General features: G+C 42.9%; 1 protein-coding gene across 1 annotated transcript in view; it reads right to left on the bottom strand.

The window, feature by feature from the left end:
* Nucleotides 1-1497: 1497 nt before the first annotated feature.
* The window catches only part of rimbp2a (RIMS binding protein 2a), a gene marked incomplete at its 3' end in the record, with an annotated part of 71491 nt that continues 54758 nt past the window's right edge, over nt 1498-18230 (bottom strand). The window contains exons 11-25 of the mRNA XM_080477307.1: nt 18032-18141; nt 15532-16350; nt 15259-15282; nt 14027-14178; nt 12183-12965; nt 11775-11930; nt 11291-11437; nt 8687-8789; nt 7422-7550; nt 5913-6082; nt 5642-5810; nt 5429-5529; nt 4379-4450; nt 4090-4257; nt 1498-1725 (exon numbers count right to left, since the gene is read on the bottom strand). Coding sequence (XP_080333433.1) covers nt 1498-1725; nt 4090-4257; nt 4379-4450; nt 5429-5529; nt 5642-5810; nt 5913-6082; nt 7422-7550; nt 8687-8789; nt 11291-11437; nt 11775-11930; nt 12183-12965; nt 14027-14178; nt 15259-15282; nt 15532-16350; nt 18032-18141 — 3331 coding nt within the window. The remainder of the gene's footprint in view (nt 1726-4089; nt 4258-4378; nt 4451-5428; nt 5530-5641; nt 5811-5912; nt 6083-7421; nt 7551-8686; nt 8790-11290; nt 11438-11774; nt 11931-12182; nt 12966-14026; nt 14179-15258; nt 15283-15531; nt 16351-18031; nt 18142-18230) is intronic.

Raw genomic sequence — 18230 nt, forward strand, 5'->3', positions numbered from 1 at the left:
AAATCTTCCTGATATCCCAGTGGGACGCGCAGAGTTTGATTGTGCTCATATGTATTTTTCCCACGCAAAAATGGAAACTTTCCCACTTCCCAGAGAAAAATGCCGGCACCAGACTCTGTGGAATAGAATCAGTAAACTACAACAAAAAACTGTTATGTTTAGTGAATGTAATATTTCTCTCCACAGACATCAAGATGATATGACAAAAGTAGATAATGCACATCTTGACATGTATGTACCATGTGTCCCTCTAATTGTATGTCAACATGAGAGAACCAAACTAAAGGGTCACGGGCAGTGAAGGTAGCAGCACATCACTTGACCACAGGATCAATAACTCCATGGCCTCTCCTTCAGGAAAAAAAAAAAAAAAGTAAAGAAATATAACAAGAAATATGTAGTTTGCAAAACTTGAATGCATCACATACTGCTGCACATACACACACAGGCACACAAGAATGTCTTCTACCGGTCGTCAGACAAAAACACCCACCTTTGTGCAATAGGGAGAGACATAGAATTTAGCATCCAACTAGGCGTTTCATGACAGTTTGACAACGACACACTGCGAACATCGCTGCTCCTTGTGTTCGAATCTCGGAAAAGGACAAAGCCACAAGCAACCCACCATAAAGCAGGTCAAAAGATATTAATTAAATCACCCTTGTAATCGAAGCGGGAATGTCGCGCTCATATTGGTTTGGTGAAGGCCACTGAGACAGCCGAGCTCAGCCCTTGTGTCTGATGCTAATGCCCTGTAGCCCGTCTTATTCCTTCCTTTAAGCGCCTCTCAGGACACAAACGTCCCCTCAGCTGAATCACAGGTACAAAGTGGAAATGTCTCTCTTCTTTGCAAAAAGATGCTACCTCCTCTCTATGATATTGCACAGAATAAAGAACTTGTGTTAGCAGCCAGCATTACTTCACAGAATGCCTCGATAACAGTGTAGTCTTTTTGAGATTCTCTAACAGCAGTTTGGTGCCTGTTGCCTTGTTATGACACCAAATGCTCACCAACATCTTGTGTTTTTTCTCTTGCTGAGAAAAGCCTTGTGGATACTTTCAAGTAACCAGATGCTGCTTTCTCACAGCTACCCTGCTTATAAACAAAAGTAAAGTTTCTTTTGCCTAATAAGGGTGAAAGAGGAGGGGAAAAATAGATGTCATGAAAATCCTAGTTATATTTTCTCTGCTTTTTTTTTCTTCTTTTTTTTTAATCATCCCTTGATTTAAAATACATCACAGTTATATGTGTTTGTGTCTGCAGGTGACCCGATTTTGGCACTGCACTATACATAATTGGATTTGCTTCCATCACTGAACATGAATAACTTGTATCACTTCTTATACTGCAGAAAGGCTCGCACAGTCCGGCAGACAAAGCTCACACATCCTTACCATCGTGGCAGACCAGAGCTGATTGTATGGATGCAATATACAGAGCCCAGCATGTGCACATATTGTACATGTACGCCTTCATTTTTTGTTTTTTTTGATTTATTTCACTGGTGAGAGCCTCTTCAGCAGTTTCTTTCCCTTTGAGAGCAGTCCTTTCTTCTTCTTGTTTGCCAGGTCCTGCGGGTCCCTGGGGTCCAGCGGGAGGTGGGGACCCCTCGTTGGGCTGAGGGGTCTCATGGTGCCAGGGAGGAGGGGGCGAACGATGGGGGACGGCGCTCGCATGGGCGTGGTGTCATTGGTGACCGTGTCGGTGGTTTCTGTGGTCGCCTGGGGAGAGAAGTGATGGGGAGGTATGGAGGCATGGGGCAACGCATTACAAATGAAGTAACACGTTTCAAACGCAAGACTGCATCAATCTCTGAAACCCACCTAAAGTCATTTATATTCAGAAATTGTGTTCTATGTGATGGGAGATTTTAGCAGAAGAAAAAAAAATATTTTTAACAAAACATTGTAATTGTCTATTAAAAAGTGATTCACGATAAAACTGCATCAAGAACGTGTTGAATATTTATGACAAAAGAAACTGGCTGAAATTATCACATAGAATTTAAATACTTGGTGAATCCCAGTCATGTATCTTTCAGCTGTAGCATTGATTGATTTGAATGAATCAATACAGCTCAGAGAAAGAAAAAAAAACTACAATAATTGAAAGTGGCAGAGGGTGATTAGTTTATGTTGGATCCAATCAATCATGGGAGGAAGTAAGCTTTTGACACTTTCAGTATTGCCAGACAGCACATTTAACATGTGGTTGTCTGCCAGAAATGCTGAAGTAAGATTTCTTTGATATTAGTAGCTTGATGCAGTAAAATTTCATGAAGGATGAGATGTTTGCGAAAGCAGGTTCAGAGGATCAGTTTTCTTCCGTATAAATCATTTAACTAGGGTTCATAGATCTTACTACATACATATTAAAACATTGCTTTAAAAAAACACTCTTAGTGGTAGTATGAAGTATTCTCTGTCTGCCTGTTACACAAAATGTAAAAGATAGTAGAGTTCTGTTATTTTCACTCACACATTGAACAAAGAGGAGAAACACCGAGGAAGAAGCCATTAAATGTTGAACACAAAATCAGCACACCACAGAGCCGAAGAGAAGAAGTCCACCACCGGGAGGCCATGAGGGAGCGTACAGTTACAGTCGAATACGGGACAACACCCAGGGACACAACTGTAGATACCAGGCTTCATCTAATGCAGCAGCTGGGGAACACAGGGTGGAGTTGCACAATTTGATTTACTTTTTTGGATTCAAAGACAACAAAGTTAAGATTTCTTATTTAAATAGATCAAAATGTGAGTGATGATCCAAAACAGATGAGTTGGAATATTTGGTAAGTCTTTATGTATAGACTCCGACTGTCACATGTATGGTTTTGCACAAGTTGTAAATGGCTGCACAATCTCCTATATGCGCAAATTAAAAACTCCTGACAGTAGATATGCATTCTAATGTTTAAAAAAAAAAAAAGACAGAAACTATCTTAGTATCTTAGGAAGGCTTCAGAAATTGTTTGTGTAATATCAGCATGACGCCTCACAGACTTTCGCTGCGGCCACAAGCTGTGTGCATTAGAGCCGCCAGTCTGGTATCTCAAGTTGCCAACTTACTGTACAAGGCAGACAGAGCCAGTTATGGTGTGAAATGAACAATCTTCCTCTGTTTGTTTTTGTTTTGCCAAGCGGGTGAGGAAAAACAAAAAAGAAATCAGATGTGGCAGCACTGTCACTGTCGGTAAAACCCACACCACTATGACAACAGAAGAAAACAACAACAACAACAACAACAACAACAACAACAACAACGACACCAACACACATGAACACAGAGCGCAAACAAGAATGTTTTTAATATCCAATTTTTGTCTTTTTATTGTTTCATTGTAACAATACAGTATGGATGTCTCAGTGCTGCAGTTAGTTTAGTCTCTCGAGCTCAGAGCAAACATGGCATATCCACTGTCGACAGGGCTGAAAAATAGATCTGATGTGTGTGCAAGATACATAAAGAAACAAAGCCTCTCTAAGGAAACACAGCATTCAAGCCAAGAAAGTTATTATAAAATGTATCAAGTTTGAAAAAGGCATGCTTTTCTCTCTTTTTCAAATATTTTCCTTTAGTGTCATTGGGTAGCAAGTTGTTATGTGGTAATAAAGCACTTAATAATACTATAATTATACACAATAACCACAACTGATTTTGTGTTTCAGTGCAAAGAGGTACCAAATTGTCTTGTGTAAGGAATGAGTTGAGCCTTTTTCAAGTCCTCCTTAACCAGTGCTACATGCAAAAACAAACCACCCGCCGGGCTCCCACAGTCTATCCTCTCTCTCTGTCCATGTCAGGCTTTGCGTCTTCCTTTCTCTGAGACTCAGAAAGGTGTCAACACTGGACTTTGTTTTTGTCCCCTTTCTTTTTCTTTTTTCTCCAAAGGGTGAGAGGTGGAGGGAGGGAAGTTGTTAGTCTGTATAGAGTCACCACTGTCACCACATGGACAAACACACACAATGAACAGCACACAGACGGCAAGTGGAGGAGGAAGCAAGAGACGGAAATCAAGAGAGAGGACGGAGGATGGATGAACACAGGGCCTAGCGCTGAGAGCGGCGATGATGATGTACCCGTTTGCCCTCTGAGACGGAGGCGGCAGCAGAATTGGTAGGGGGCCGGCTGGCAGGCTCTTCCTGGGGGTAGTGGGACGGCGTATCGGTCAGATACACCTCCACGTCATCAGGCACTTCTTCCAGGAAGTTTGAGGGGACCAGACCACGGTGGCCATTCATTTCACCCTGTGGATGGAAACAAGGGGAGGGCGTAGTGGGGGTGAGTAGAAAACAAGCTGCAGCCAACAGTGGGCGAGCAAAGTTTATTCCAAATGTGCTTGTTTATTCAAACTCTACACAAACTCACATAATAAAACCCATCCTCATCGATATCTCCAAACACAGCGAGGATGTCGCCTGCACAGAAGGTCAGCTCCGCCTATTAGAGACACAAAGAAGGGAGTGACATCCAAGAGGAGTGCTATTAAACATATATCTAAAAAGTAACTTCTTTCATTACTATTACTATTACTATGTAATTCTATGACTATATTTTGAGAGAAAATCCAAAATCACATTTCATACAGGTGTTTAAAACATTTTCAAAAGGTGATACACAATTAAAGGTGCAGTTTAGACACCTTTAAATATAAGCTATTAAAGGAAACAATAGCCATAATATCTTTCTGTTGACGTCTGTGTGTTGTGTTTTATGTACGGCTATTGAAGTTAGGAAGCTAACCGGCGACCCCCAACCTGTCCCATCTTAAAACGCCAAAACCTACTCTGTCCTCGATGGAATAATTTAAAAAATGTCAAATTTAATAGTACACACAACAACTGTTAAAGCCATCCGTAATAATAACCTGAAATTAAAATTCAAAAAACACCACCTAATGCACATAAGTAACTCAACTTTTACACACATCACCTTTAATCTCAGTACAGGTGACGGAGGGAACGAATACAGAAAATTTGCACTTAAGGACAATAGCTATATCGCACTTAATTACGGGAAACAGTAAAAATACAAAATACATGTCTTCAACACCACTAGTTAACCTACATTAAACAGCATGGAACAGATGAGACATTTGATTGAATTTACCAATAGCAAATGATATTCAAAGCACAACCTTGAGACAACTAAAGGAAGACAAAGATTAACAAATGGCACATAATTAAATAAACTAAACTGGATTGAAAGGTGGATTTTCATTTGTTCAATAGATTAACTGATTAAAAATGCCATTTTAAGGTGTTTGAATATCAACCTCAATCATTTGTGTTCTCATTAATTGTATGAGAAGATTTCATATAAAGAACTCGAAAATACTACTTGGGTTAAGATAATCTGAGTAGTTTTAATCAGTCAATCCAACCTTTGAGTATTTGTACATTGAGCAGTAGGTGATACCTCAACATCAACATTAGGTGAGCTCTCTCTGGGGTCGTAGTCGTATAAAGCCACCATCCTCCTGGAGGCCTGATCCCGACGCTGAGCTCTTCTGTTCTGCTCTGTAAACAGTAATACAGATATTTTACCCGTGTTTGTCACTGCATATTGTAATTGAAAAACTTTGAATCAGGTATTTACTTGTGCATGGGCCTGCATGTGCTTGTGTGGTACCTATTCTGTCCACAGGGGTGCTGAGGGGGAGAAAGCCCTGTTTGATGAGCTGGTCCATAGTCTCCTCGTCATCGGCTCGTATCTCCGACACCATGTTACAAGGGATCAGCCCCATCCGGCCCCTCACTTCTCCTCTGTAAAACCCATCTGTATCTTTGTCACCATATATCTGGTAAAGAAGTGAGGGAAAGAGGAACGTTGACAACTCCTGCCACTGTTACTTGAGGTACGTTCTCATTGACTGTCTTTGCGACTGAGTCTGAAAGCCCACCCTAATGATTTGCCCCTCTTTGAAGGGCAGCTCCTCGTCAGCTGCATCTGGGTTAGGGGACATGGACAGAGGATCGTAGTCGAAAAGGGCCACAAAGATCCGAAAGGACTCCTCAGGCTCTGATTCGTCGTAGTACGTGGGGGAGCGGCGATCTCGATCCCTGTAGCCATCTTAAAGACACAAAATACCAAAACAAAATCCCATCATCCAGAATTACTGGACGAGAAAGTGATAAATGTGGCCCGACATACACAACAGGCATTGCTTAGTGATTATGAACACTGAATTCAAAAGTTCTTGTTTATGCCGCCTGTGTTTATGGTGTTTGGTAACAGATGGAGCAAATATCAGAGCTCGCCAACAAAACTATGAAAATCATTTGCTGCCATTTGTAGAGTGAACCATTACATTGGGAGATTGTGTTGGTAGTCGCCATGCTTCAATCAAAAGATGTGTCCTCCTCATATCTTATTGATTTGATCGTGCAATGCTGTGTGACCGATTTGATTTTCTCATCTTGTATTTGTGACTCTCAACATGCAGAAAGGAACCTGTGATCACTTTGATATATTCCCTGTAGCATACACGCATGCATTCAAAACACAGAAAGACACACAGGTGTGTATTTTTTTAAAATATATTTTCAATATGTTTTGAGAGACAAATGAGCAGTGAGACAAACTATGGCGCAACACGCAGACAAAATGTGATCTATGGACATGACACAACGTCGTCAACAGACCAAGACTGTGACATGCCGGCTAGAAAAAGACTACAAAATCCACTTGAGACAAGAGATACAGCTTTTTTTTTTTTTTTATAAATTCCCCTCACTGCAAGAAGAGGTGCTAAGAAGAGGTGGCAGTCCTGCAGAGGAAGCCACTAAGCAATGTAATCTTAGGGAAAATGTGTAGAAGATATTTCTTGCTCTGGGCCAATATATAGCTGTTGCAGTGATTCCATGGCTTGACTATCAGTTTTGTGATAAGATCAGAGATAACCATAAGAAAGGACTGTCTTGAAATCTTTCAAACATTTAAATAAACTTTCCAAGAAATTCAAACAAGAAGAAGCAACAGCAACAATGTAGGCATTGTTAAATGTCCATCTGTTATCTCTTCAGTCATGCACATATAGTCCCATTCTACGTCTAGCAGGTGTGGTGGTGCTACAAAAAAGGAGGGGGGGGGGGGGGGGGGTGTCAGCAGGCATTTATAGTTTAGTGCAGAGTGTGAAGCATTCCCTGAAATTTTAAAGTAAATCATTGGTCATCTGCAGCTGTGGAAAGCTTCATCCTGGACCAAGGGCCTGGCTTGCCAGTAGGTCCACCATTTCAGTGCAAGGCAGTCATGCTGTTCAACTGGAAGCATAAAAATAACTTGAATCTTAACAGGACAAAAGAAACAGGCGCTTGCAAGTGTCCACAGCTACTTCTTGCCAAGTTGCCAGGTGCTGGTGGCCTTTCTGCTGCCATGCTGTGGTGGGAAAAAGAGGCCTGCCGGCACATACCATGGGGTGACCTGGTGCCGCCCATGTGCCTGCGGGATGACCACGTCCTGTGCCGAGCTACTCTGCCATAGTAAACATCCTCGGTGATGGGGGAGAGGTTTCCCTCACTGTTATTCTCAGAGGTTACCTCTATGGGAAACACCAGTTAGAAGGTGGCGGGATTACAAAGCAAAGCTCAAGTTTAGCCCTTAAAGAATTTAACATTGACAAACTGCGTTGCCTCGTAAAATTTAAAATACCTCTTCCAAAAAAGTTGGCAAACTGTGAAAGATTTAATAGGAACAGATTGTAATAATGTGTAAATCATTTAGACAAGGTGTTTTTCTAACGATGGAAGAGTGAGACCGACCTTATCAAACTTCAGTCACATTGAGAATCCCAGTTCCCCCAATGTTCACGCTGCATGTGCTTTGTATTACAACAAGTAGTCATTTTTGTCTGAAAATCAGACTTCCTAAAGTTTTTCACATCCTAAAATATGATTGTGTGCTGGCTGTCGGGGTCCATAGGAAATAACAGGCAGTCACTGCACATATTATAAACCATTGATTCAGACCCTATTTTCACTTTATTTGTGGACAAAATCCATCCCATCGATTGGGATAATATCTGTCCAACATGATTTTGACCAAAATGTTCATACCTTGTTGCACTTCATGTGTTTTTTGGACGACTTGAGTTTTGTATAAATTCCTATTTTTCCCATTGATAAAATAACGACAGCTGTTTATCCATTTGTGCTTGATTTATAAAACTGTATTCATTTATAATACACCAATTTATTTCAATGATAAACAAACTAAACGACAGGCAGTATCTTTTGAGAGCCACCACAGTGGGATTTGAATCAGCAAACTTCAGGTCACGAGCTCTCTTCCCAAACGTCTTGACCGAAACACTAAATTGGATTTTAAGCTGAAGGAGTTTAAATGATTTTCACATCACTTCACTGTTTTATTTTTTCTTCATTTTGCACAACATCCCATCTTTTTTGGAACTTTGTTGGTATAAGATCGTCACAAATATAGCCAGGAAAAGCAACATGTTCTACAAAGGTAAATCTCTTCATTATCTGAGTCAGAGACAGTTAAGTAATGTCTGTAAAACCAAAGTCAGGTAGAAGGTATGAGCATGGTTCATAGACAAAGAGGTGATCTGGTGACACAAAGAAGCTAATGAAGGCTTTAAAAGATACAAACACTGCTGTACCATGTCACAGGAAACATGAAATTTCTACTTCTTTCTATGCGTTCGCTGATACCGACCGATAGATGGGACCATTAGAGGTCGTCTGTGAGGCTGGGGCCCGCCGTGATGAATCCGTCTCCCTGTGTCTCGATCATGACGGCCTCCAGCCGAGGAGTTTGTCTGGAATATATGCAAACACAGGAAGCGGTCACAGACATTAAGCTCGTATTTGCACAAAGACACGCACACAAACTCATAAAGCAGCATGTGAGAAAATGCACGCCAAACATACAAACTGTAAACATAATCATGCAGGCAGGCACTGAAACATAGACGAGGAGACACACATTCAAACACACACAAGCCCATTGGAAGATTCAACCACTGAGGAACTAAGCAATTACTGGTAGCAAACTACAAAATAAATACTTTAACTAATGCAAAGATGCCACTAAGCATGCTTTGAGTAATACCACTCAAACTGTTCAGCCCAGCCTTTCTCTCCCCTCCTGTTTCTCCAGACAAGTCTACAGCAAACCAGCTCAATCTATCTTTGTTACCCTCAAACACAACCCGATCAAACTCCACATACCCATCGCTACACCAAAACACTTGCTCACTGGTGATGATGGATATCATTTAAACTAACACGGCAAAGGTGAATTCAGCTCCTGTTTACAACACAGTACGCTGTGATCACACTTTGAGTGAGTTCAATCATCAACAGTTCCTATTTGCAAGAGCAGCAACTAAAATAGTTAAAAACAAATTTTGCCGTAACATGATTGCAAGGATGCACAGTTTGTGGGAAGGAACCATCTATGCTGGATTTCACAAAGGCAAGAGTCCTTCCTATCATCCAGGAAACTCTCAAATGGGCATGAATTACACAAGAAGTAAAGATTTAACAAATATGCTCCTTTTTTGTCTTTGGGATTATCTGAGATCTTAATAAACTACCCACATTAAGTATGGACATGTTTGTTTGCTAGATTATTTCTTTGTTGTAACACTACTCCTTGGAAATAAGTGTTACACCACAGAAAATTCTATTTGTTTCACTTTAGATGATGCATGATATGGAACATTTGTGGGATGAACAGCAGAGCTGAATATGGACAAATCCACTCTGCCAAAGCCAAAAATATTTCCTTTGCTGTTGATCCTTATTTGTGATGTTTGATGGATTAAATGATTGAAAGGTGAAGAAAGAAGACATACTGGCAATAGACTATTTACTGGTTGAACAAACAGGAGCCTCTGTAATGTGTTGAAGAACCATACCCAGCTAAAACAACCTGGTACCTCCTCCTTGCGGTGGTCACCAGCCTGCTCACACACTGCTCCATGTTGGCATGCTATTCTTCAACCAGCGATTGTCGAAGGTCGGCCAACGTGGTTGTGTTGATCAGCCTGGCAGGAACAGCTCGTCAGAGCTGATCCTATATGTGTTCAACAGGTTTGAGGTCAAGTCGGCTGGCAGGTCACTCCATCTCTCCCGTCCCACATTCTGAAGGCAGTTTCTAATAAACCTCACTCTGTGGGGTGACCATTATCATCTTGGACGACAGTTCGGTATCAGACTGTGGTACTATGGGATTGTCACTGTTTGCAGAGTTTAATCTCGATATCTCTCTGCTTTGACAGCTGTCAAAGAAAGTCAAAACAAGAGTCAACAGCAAAGATTTGGAAAATGCTCCATCCCACAAATGCATTTAGCTTTCAACTGTGGCGCAACGTAAAAGGGAAATAATCAGGCGTTCCGGTGGTATACAATTTATTGCGAAGACGCACTGTTACAAGAAATTATCTACCAAACATACCAAGTTCCTTACTTGCTTTGGCAATCTTTCTGCATTAAAAATCCAAACCAGACAGTCGGTAAATTGGACATTTTATTTGCGGGGCACTGGTGGCCTCGAGGTCAGTGAAGTGAACGTCTCACTGGAAGTTGGCTGGCGCCAACACAGGCCACTTCTGCGGGGTCCCTGAGAAAGGCCTTAAAGCCCCAACTGTTCATCAGAAGGGGCATCTGGTGTAAAACTTGATCCAAATCCAACATGTGAATCACATGATTTGCTGCGGTGAACCCGGAAGAACCCCGAAAAAAAACAAAAGCACAAATAAAAAATAAAAAATAAACGTTTTACGATATTGAATAAAAAAATAAAAAATAAACCTAAATAAAGTTGAACGACGCTTTTGTTCCGATTTTGACAAAATGTGATCAATGTATGGTAGGCAGGTCTGTTGTGTGGCTTAAAGCCTTCAATGTGTGCATAAGGATGAGGGGTTTTGAAGGATCCTTGAAATTTCTCTGAAGGAGGGACTCTGTCCTTTGGCGGATGGTGATGGTGTAGCATCCTTGAAAGATGGAGTGATGCAGAAACACCCCTGGTCTTTTTTCTTTTTCTGTTTTCTGTTTTCCATGCTACCATAACCTGCCGCTGCTCTCCAAATCTTTGGGCTGAAGCAACCCCTGCTTCCCTTTTTGTTTTTTTGGGTTTTTTTTTCCTCTATAAATTTGAATTAAAACTCAGCACACACACTTACAACACATACTAAATGCAAGTCAAGGCATCAGTCTCAGTTGAAGTATCTGTGCCTGTGCAGTTCACTACGTAATCATAAATTTGGAAGGATGACTCTTGGGGTTTTATAATAAGTGCAAAGAACTGCACCTTGGGTGTGTTGTGCGAGTTGCGTCGACGTCCCTCTTCCAGCTGCATCTCAGAGTACAGCTCCTCCTCATCCTCTTCCATGATGTCAGACAGGTCAGAGCCCCGGCTGCTTTCGCTGTGATATTCTTCATTGTGACTATAGTGAGGCTTTTGGTAGTTACGCACACAAACACAAACACACAGACGCAGTTGTTTAAGTCCCCAAACAAACATGTATACATACATACGTACGTACGTGCACACACCAAACATACATGGATGTGCAAAAACGCACAAACACACACACACACACACGCGCGCGCACACACACACGCACACAAAGAGACAAAGGCTAAAAAAGTGTATGCATGCAAACACCCAGACGCACATGCACACACTTCCAGACGTACACCCGCATGTGAGAAGTTTTCCAATGGAGAACGCATCGGTGCTGCAATTCAAAAGAAGAAAAAGGATTGATGGCTCATCCCAGTCTTACTCTTACCGGCCTCCCCAGCTCGGAGCCTCTGAGGAACTCATCGACAGAGGGTCCTCTCCGACGGCTGCGTGCAAACCCTTCTTCATCTTCCTCTTCCTCATCAGAGTGATGCTGGTGAAATGTATGACCCTGCTCTCCATATCTGCCCTGCCTCCTGTCTCCCTGACATGCATGAAAAATTGGACAAGTGAGTCACAGTAACAGTAAATGATTACTTTCACTTCTGCAGTTATTACTTTCGTATGAGTTTTTTTTTACTTTTTAAAAAAGACTGGCAGAATCCTAAAATGTTTTTGTGGATAATTAGTCACAACATAAACATAGGAGTGAACACTTGGTGACGTTAAAATGTATTATTCCATTGACATTATTCATTCAGTAAGTCTCATGTTGTGTTGAAACACCAGCTCCCACCTTGACACTTTCAGCAGCCACCCTTTGTGCTGCTTCCCGAGCAATGGCTTTGGCCACTGTGTCCGGGATGAGCGTGCCCCGGGGCTGAGGGAGAATCCTCTGCGGGGAGGGAGAGCGTGGATTGGCAGAGGGAGGGGCCTCGAGGGTGTGGCCTTGCATGGGCACAGGGGGCTGAGAGGGGGAGCGCGTGTGGTCCCAGCCGGGCTGGCCGGGTGGAAGAGCTCCCCCGTGGTGGGCCGTGTGCTCTTTGGAATCCAGGTCTCTGGCACTTACTGGTCTCTGAGGTATAGGGTGGGGGTGGGGGTGGGGGTGGGGCAGCAGAGGCAGTTGGTGCTGTGGCCTGGGACCCTGGTGGGGTGCGCGTGGCTGAAGGTGTAAGGGTTGGGGTTGTTGGGGATGTGGGGGCCGCAGCTGGGGTTGCGGAGGGCCACCGGGATGGGGCATTCTGGGGTGGGTTTGTGGGTGGGGAGGATGGGGTGGAAGTGGTTGTCCGTGGGGTGGCGGGGCAGGGAGTTGGGGTGTGGGATGAGGAAGGTGAGGAGACTGGAGGTGGGGCTGAGCGTGGGGGTGGGGAGGAGGGCCTGGGTGAGGGTGCATCGGAGGCGGCAGGGGAATCGGAGGTAGAGGCACGAGCAGGTTGTTTGGAATGACGGCGACTTGGGAGTCCTGGGATTCTCCCTGTACTGACAGCGTCCTCACGATGACCTCCCTGGCCTCCAGGCATTGAATCCTTGTTAGCTCAACAGCAACATAGTCTGCCATTGGGAACAAGACCTCCGCTATCTGCATTTAAATAAAGGAAATAAACCGTCAGCAACAACAGTAACTGTGTTACAAGTTGAAATCACATAAATTCATCATCACTGCCTTGGTACTGCATCATCCATAGGTCAATGGTTCAAATATATACACTTTCAAACTCCTGTTGTTGAATAAGCCAACACTATCTCTTTGTTTTGAGCAAATGCACCTCACAGATTTCACTTATTTTCTGTGAAGTTTGTATGTGAGCCTAAAATGTATGTCATTTGTTTGAAGTTTTCACAAACAACATGCAATCAAAACTATGTCAGGAAACCCTGATGAATCCAGATAAGCCTGTGATTACTTAAATTGTGCCACAAGATGGTGTTGTGAGTCTCCATCTCAGTGCTGCATGAGAAAGAGGCAGCCGTTTCTGACCCCAGGTTATGATTAATGAGTCAAATAAAACAATCAACAAAACATAAACTAAAGCACTAAGCAAGCCATCATTACCAATTTAATAACCCCATCTGATGCCACAGGGATGCTACAGAACCTGTATCACTTCTGCCTTCCACCAGTAACTGCATTGCAGGTGTCTTCTGCTCAAATTTCATCATAACTTCCATAATGTGGCTCTTGAAGGCTGGGGAAAACTACTCTGTCCATCCTAGTGCAGGATCCTGCCTGTTGTGGGTCACTGTGTTTATTCACCCCTTCAGTTATACTGCTTCAGTTTACTCTGTAAGTCACCAGAGGGAGTGAGAGACCTTTATTAGATACACACAGGTCCCCGACTGACAGACCTGTGCTGCCTACTAATGACAGGCAGGGGGCACTGCTGGGTAAACTGAGGACAGTGATGACATAATGCTATATATAACTAACAGAAAACATCCCATCTGCAGTGTATGTTCTCATTTTTTAACTGGACTAATTGTGTTTTCAATACTTAATATTCAATCTGTGCATTGCATGTGGTCCTTTGAAATACAGATCCCACATGATTGACACTTCCTAACAGACTGCTCCTTTGTCTTCTTTTCACAATGTGAGATAAAGTTAGAACAAGTCAACAATACCAGGAGATACTATCTCACCCTCTGCCCTTTAGTGCAGACGGCATAACCGATGACATTTGCCCCATTCGATGTGCCTGTGGGAGACATGGTGGGGGGCTTCCAGTGCACTTGCAGGACCCCTGGGGCCTGCCCGCAGAGCACCTGGACGTCCTGGGGAGGCATGGGAGGACCTGCAGTGGCAAGACAACAGGTGTAAGAGAAAGAGAAGCCATTGAATTGCTGTTATAATGTCACTGGAATACAAGCAAAAGAGAAAGGTGACGCATTCCTCAGATGCACAAATGGGGACATACACAACCATGCAGAGAAATGCTTACGTAAGGAAGGGGTACAGAGGATGTGGGAGGATTCAGGAAAAGAAATCCCTTATTTTCATTGCCCTTGAATATTAATATTTTTTATATAATCATACAACATCCTCATTGTCTTTAGGTAGTTCATGCAAAAAGTTGATATTGTTGGTGGAGGACTTTGTGTGCTGTGTGTTAACAGTGTCTTTTGCGCATATGCTAAAGTTATTATGGCCCAACACTAACATTTACCAATCATAAATGCTCCACAGTCACACTGAGAGGAAAGATGAGACATGCGTCTGATGTATTCACAATTTTCAACTATATGTCGACATTCCTCTTGTTTAAAAAAAAAAATGTTAATACTAAAGAAAAGAATTTGATTTATTTTTTTTTTTCTGTTCACCAATTAGAAAGGCTACAGTTCTTAGATGCAGGACACAATCAAGAGCGTGTCTGCAGCTCATTCGTTGTGTTTCACTCTCCTGGATCACTGGATAAAGCATGCACAACTGCATTTGGGCAGAAGTAAATGCACTGATACAAAATGGTAATTTCAGTAAGTAGTGGAGGGGCACTGCTTTATATAGAACTGCTTTATATAGTTACTCCAGGGTAGGCTATAGGCTGAGGAAATGAGTCATCAGAGTAATAACTGATCATATCTTGATGATGTTTGGTTATTCTCTAATTAGTGATGTGCTGTGTGCAGCCAAATTAGGCAAAACTGCATCTGAATTTGATTTCCAATTAAACAACACAGTGAATGAGTTAATGTTTTAGAATAAGCAAAAACTAAATTTTTAACCAAATGCCATTTTGCTCAGAGCTCTGAAATGATTGCCGGTAAAAAAAAAAAAAAAAAAGATAAACATTCTCACTTTCAGAACTAAACTAAACTTAAGTTATTTTAATGCATATGGGAAACCCAGCCCATCACTGGTATTTTGTTCTGACCTGTTCTGCAAAATGGTGTTGGACCTAGACAAAATACAATACACAACAATGGCACGGTAAGGAAAGAGAGAACCATACTATTCTACAGCATAGAGAAGGGAAAAAAAGACATTAAATGATGTTCATTAGATTTGACATTACAACAAACTAAAATACACAAACTAGCAGCAGCTGGTAGACTTCAGCCATCCTAAATACCAGTAATATTGTTCAAAAGCAATCATCAGCTTTGAAAGCTGTGAATTTATGACTTATAATATGAGTGTTTCTGACCTGCAGCCTGAGTGCAGAACTCCACTCCGGCTTCTTTCCTCTCTCTCTGCTCCAGCGGAAGCTGCCAGGGCACCTGGTGTGGCTGTGCCAGCACCGTCACTTTGTACACGGTCAGCGGCTTCAGGTTGAGGAAGCGTAGACGGTACCTCCCCGGCTTTATCACCGCGTGCTCTGCCCCGTCTAGGAACACAGTGTGACCATAGTTACTGTTGCTTGGCAACCAAGAGAGCTCAGCAGTGTCACGCTGGATGTCATCCACTCGGAGGCCGCATGGAGCGACCACCACGTTGGCTCCCACCAGCAGGGTGCAGCGCAGCTCGTCCGACAGCCCCCGGTCGGTGACGCTCTGCACGCAAACACGGTGAACGCAGCCGTCCAGGTCCAGCTTCTCCAGCAAACACTTGGTCCGGCCGCTGTACGGTAAACTAGCCCGAAGCTCCCCGTCTACTAACACGTTGTAGCCAGAGATGTTCCCCCAGCCCAAAGGCACTATCGGAGGCTCCCAGGCCACGATGACGCTGCGTGCCAGCTGCTTGATCAAAGTGATCTTTCGTGGGTAAGGCACAACGTCTTCAGCAAGGTCCTCGGGATCCAAGGGCCCCCCTGTCCCATTGCTATAGGGAACCAAGGCGTTAGATGGGCCCAAGAAGCTGTCCTGGGAGGCACCTCCATCCCCTGCAGTCAAGGCCAAGGGTGCATGGTCCAGTGGAGCCAGGTCTTCCCCTCCCTCCAAAGCCAGAATGGCTGGTTTTTCCTTGTCTTGGACAAATTCCACAAAGTTGGAGGGAACAAGTCCTCTTTGGCCATCGAGCAGCTCCCCTGCAAAGGTGATACACAGGCGTAGAAAGAAATGTAATGTTAAAATGGTTAATAGAACATCAGCTACCTGAAAATATCACCCTGGAACAAAAGCCTCTCCGGAAAATTGCAACAAAACTAATGATGCCTCCCGCAGCTGTTAAAGTTAGGCTTCTCAAATGGCTCCTTACAAGGCAAACACACACCGTCATCAGTAGAAGCCTTTTTCTTTGAGAGGAGGAAATGAGTCACAGAGTGAGAGGTGGAAGAAACGCAAACATACGGTACGTATCTCTCGCTTAGACAAAAGTTTACCACAGTTTTTCTGACACTATCTTTTATAGATGACCTATTAGATATGAAACAACTCTTTTCAACATTTCTAGGAACTTCGAGCTTAGTTTGTTGCTTTTCAACATTTCGAGGAACACCCCAGAGCATGTGGATGTGACGTTCATGGAATGGAAAAGAGGCAGCTTAGATTTTCAGGAAAGTTTTCTTTTCTTTTCTTTTCTTTTTAATCTTCCCAAAGGCAAAAACTTTAACAAAGCTTGCTATGATCTTGTCTTTCAATCATGTTTTTACACAGAGGCCTCAGAGACCTTAAGACCATCTGTGTATGTCTCTGCTTATGCATATGAGTGTATGTGCGTGCCTGTTTGTGTTTGTGTGTGTGCCGATGATTAAGCTGAGCCCTGCTGGATTAGTCATCAAACTAAAAGCGACCAAGGTCCCATCTTGACAACAGCTTGGTCTGAGGACCGTCTCCCTCCTGTGTGGTATACAAGACTCCTCCACAATGCCATGCAATCTGACCGCCTACAGCTAATGAATCACTGCAGCTGAGTACAACTGCATCTATGACAGGATGTGCTGGCTGCAGGATTGCTAGCAGGGGGGATTAGGATTGCCTCTGATGGAGAAGCCTTCATAATTCTAAAGAGATTAAACAGAGAATCATTCCAATCACCAGTTATGAAAAAGTATACACCAAGTTTTCTTGGTGACACGCTGCTTTGACAAGGAGGTCACAGGATGAGTGTCGCCGGTGGGTATATGACGGACGCAGTCAGTACGAGAGTCACAAATGATGCAAACAGTCTTGGAAGCACACAAGAGGCATCTTTCTAGCACCGTTTAGAGAGACGATTGCATCAGCAAGCTTGTTCTTTCAAATTAACGTTTGATTGTGCTACTTTACTATGCCTTTAAAGTGACACGTAAGAGCCCATCCTGCATCACAGGCAACTTGTAATATATGTCACATAACAACCATACATATAAAATGCAATGTGAAGTATAAATGTTACCACAGTCGGTGCTCTTCGACATGATAATAAAGGCTGTGCGAACACAGCAAGACAAGACTGTAAATAGAACAACTTCAATGAAGGATAAATGTGAGCTGACACACACTTCTTGGCAGTTTTGTGTCGTTTTGGAGACAACACATAATGATGCACACACTTGTTTGGACTGTCAAGCATTGTCAGCAACAGCAGACAAGACGCAGAGAAAAAAAAATCACAGACTTGAAGAGCAACAAAGGGCCGCTCCTCCTGCACATGAGCCCTTTCTTCTTCATGCTCTATAATTTACATGCTCAGTATAAGTGCCAGGATTAGCATTACTTGCCGTTCAGTGCCGGTGTTATTTTACAAACTGAAACGTAGCAATTGTGTCCTCTCATTTTACTTCTCACCTTCATAAAAGCCATCGTCATCCATGTTGCCATACACATACAGATACTTCCCAGCCACAAGGGGGAGCTCTGCTTCAGGATGCTCATTTGGTCCATCATAAGGGTTGTAACTTAAAGGAGGAAAGATGAAGACAGTCGTTTTCATTGCATCAAAAAGATATGTGTTGATACATTTAAAGACAACGCACAGAAATATCAA

This window comes from Lipophrys pholis (assembly GCF_963383615.2).
Source record: "Lipophrys pholis genome assembly, chromosome: 12".
In the NCBI taxonomy this organism is placed as follows: Eukaryota; Metazoa; Chordata; class Actinopteri; order Blenniiformes; family Blenniidae; genus Lipophrys; species Lipophrys pholis.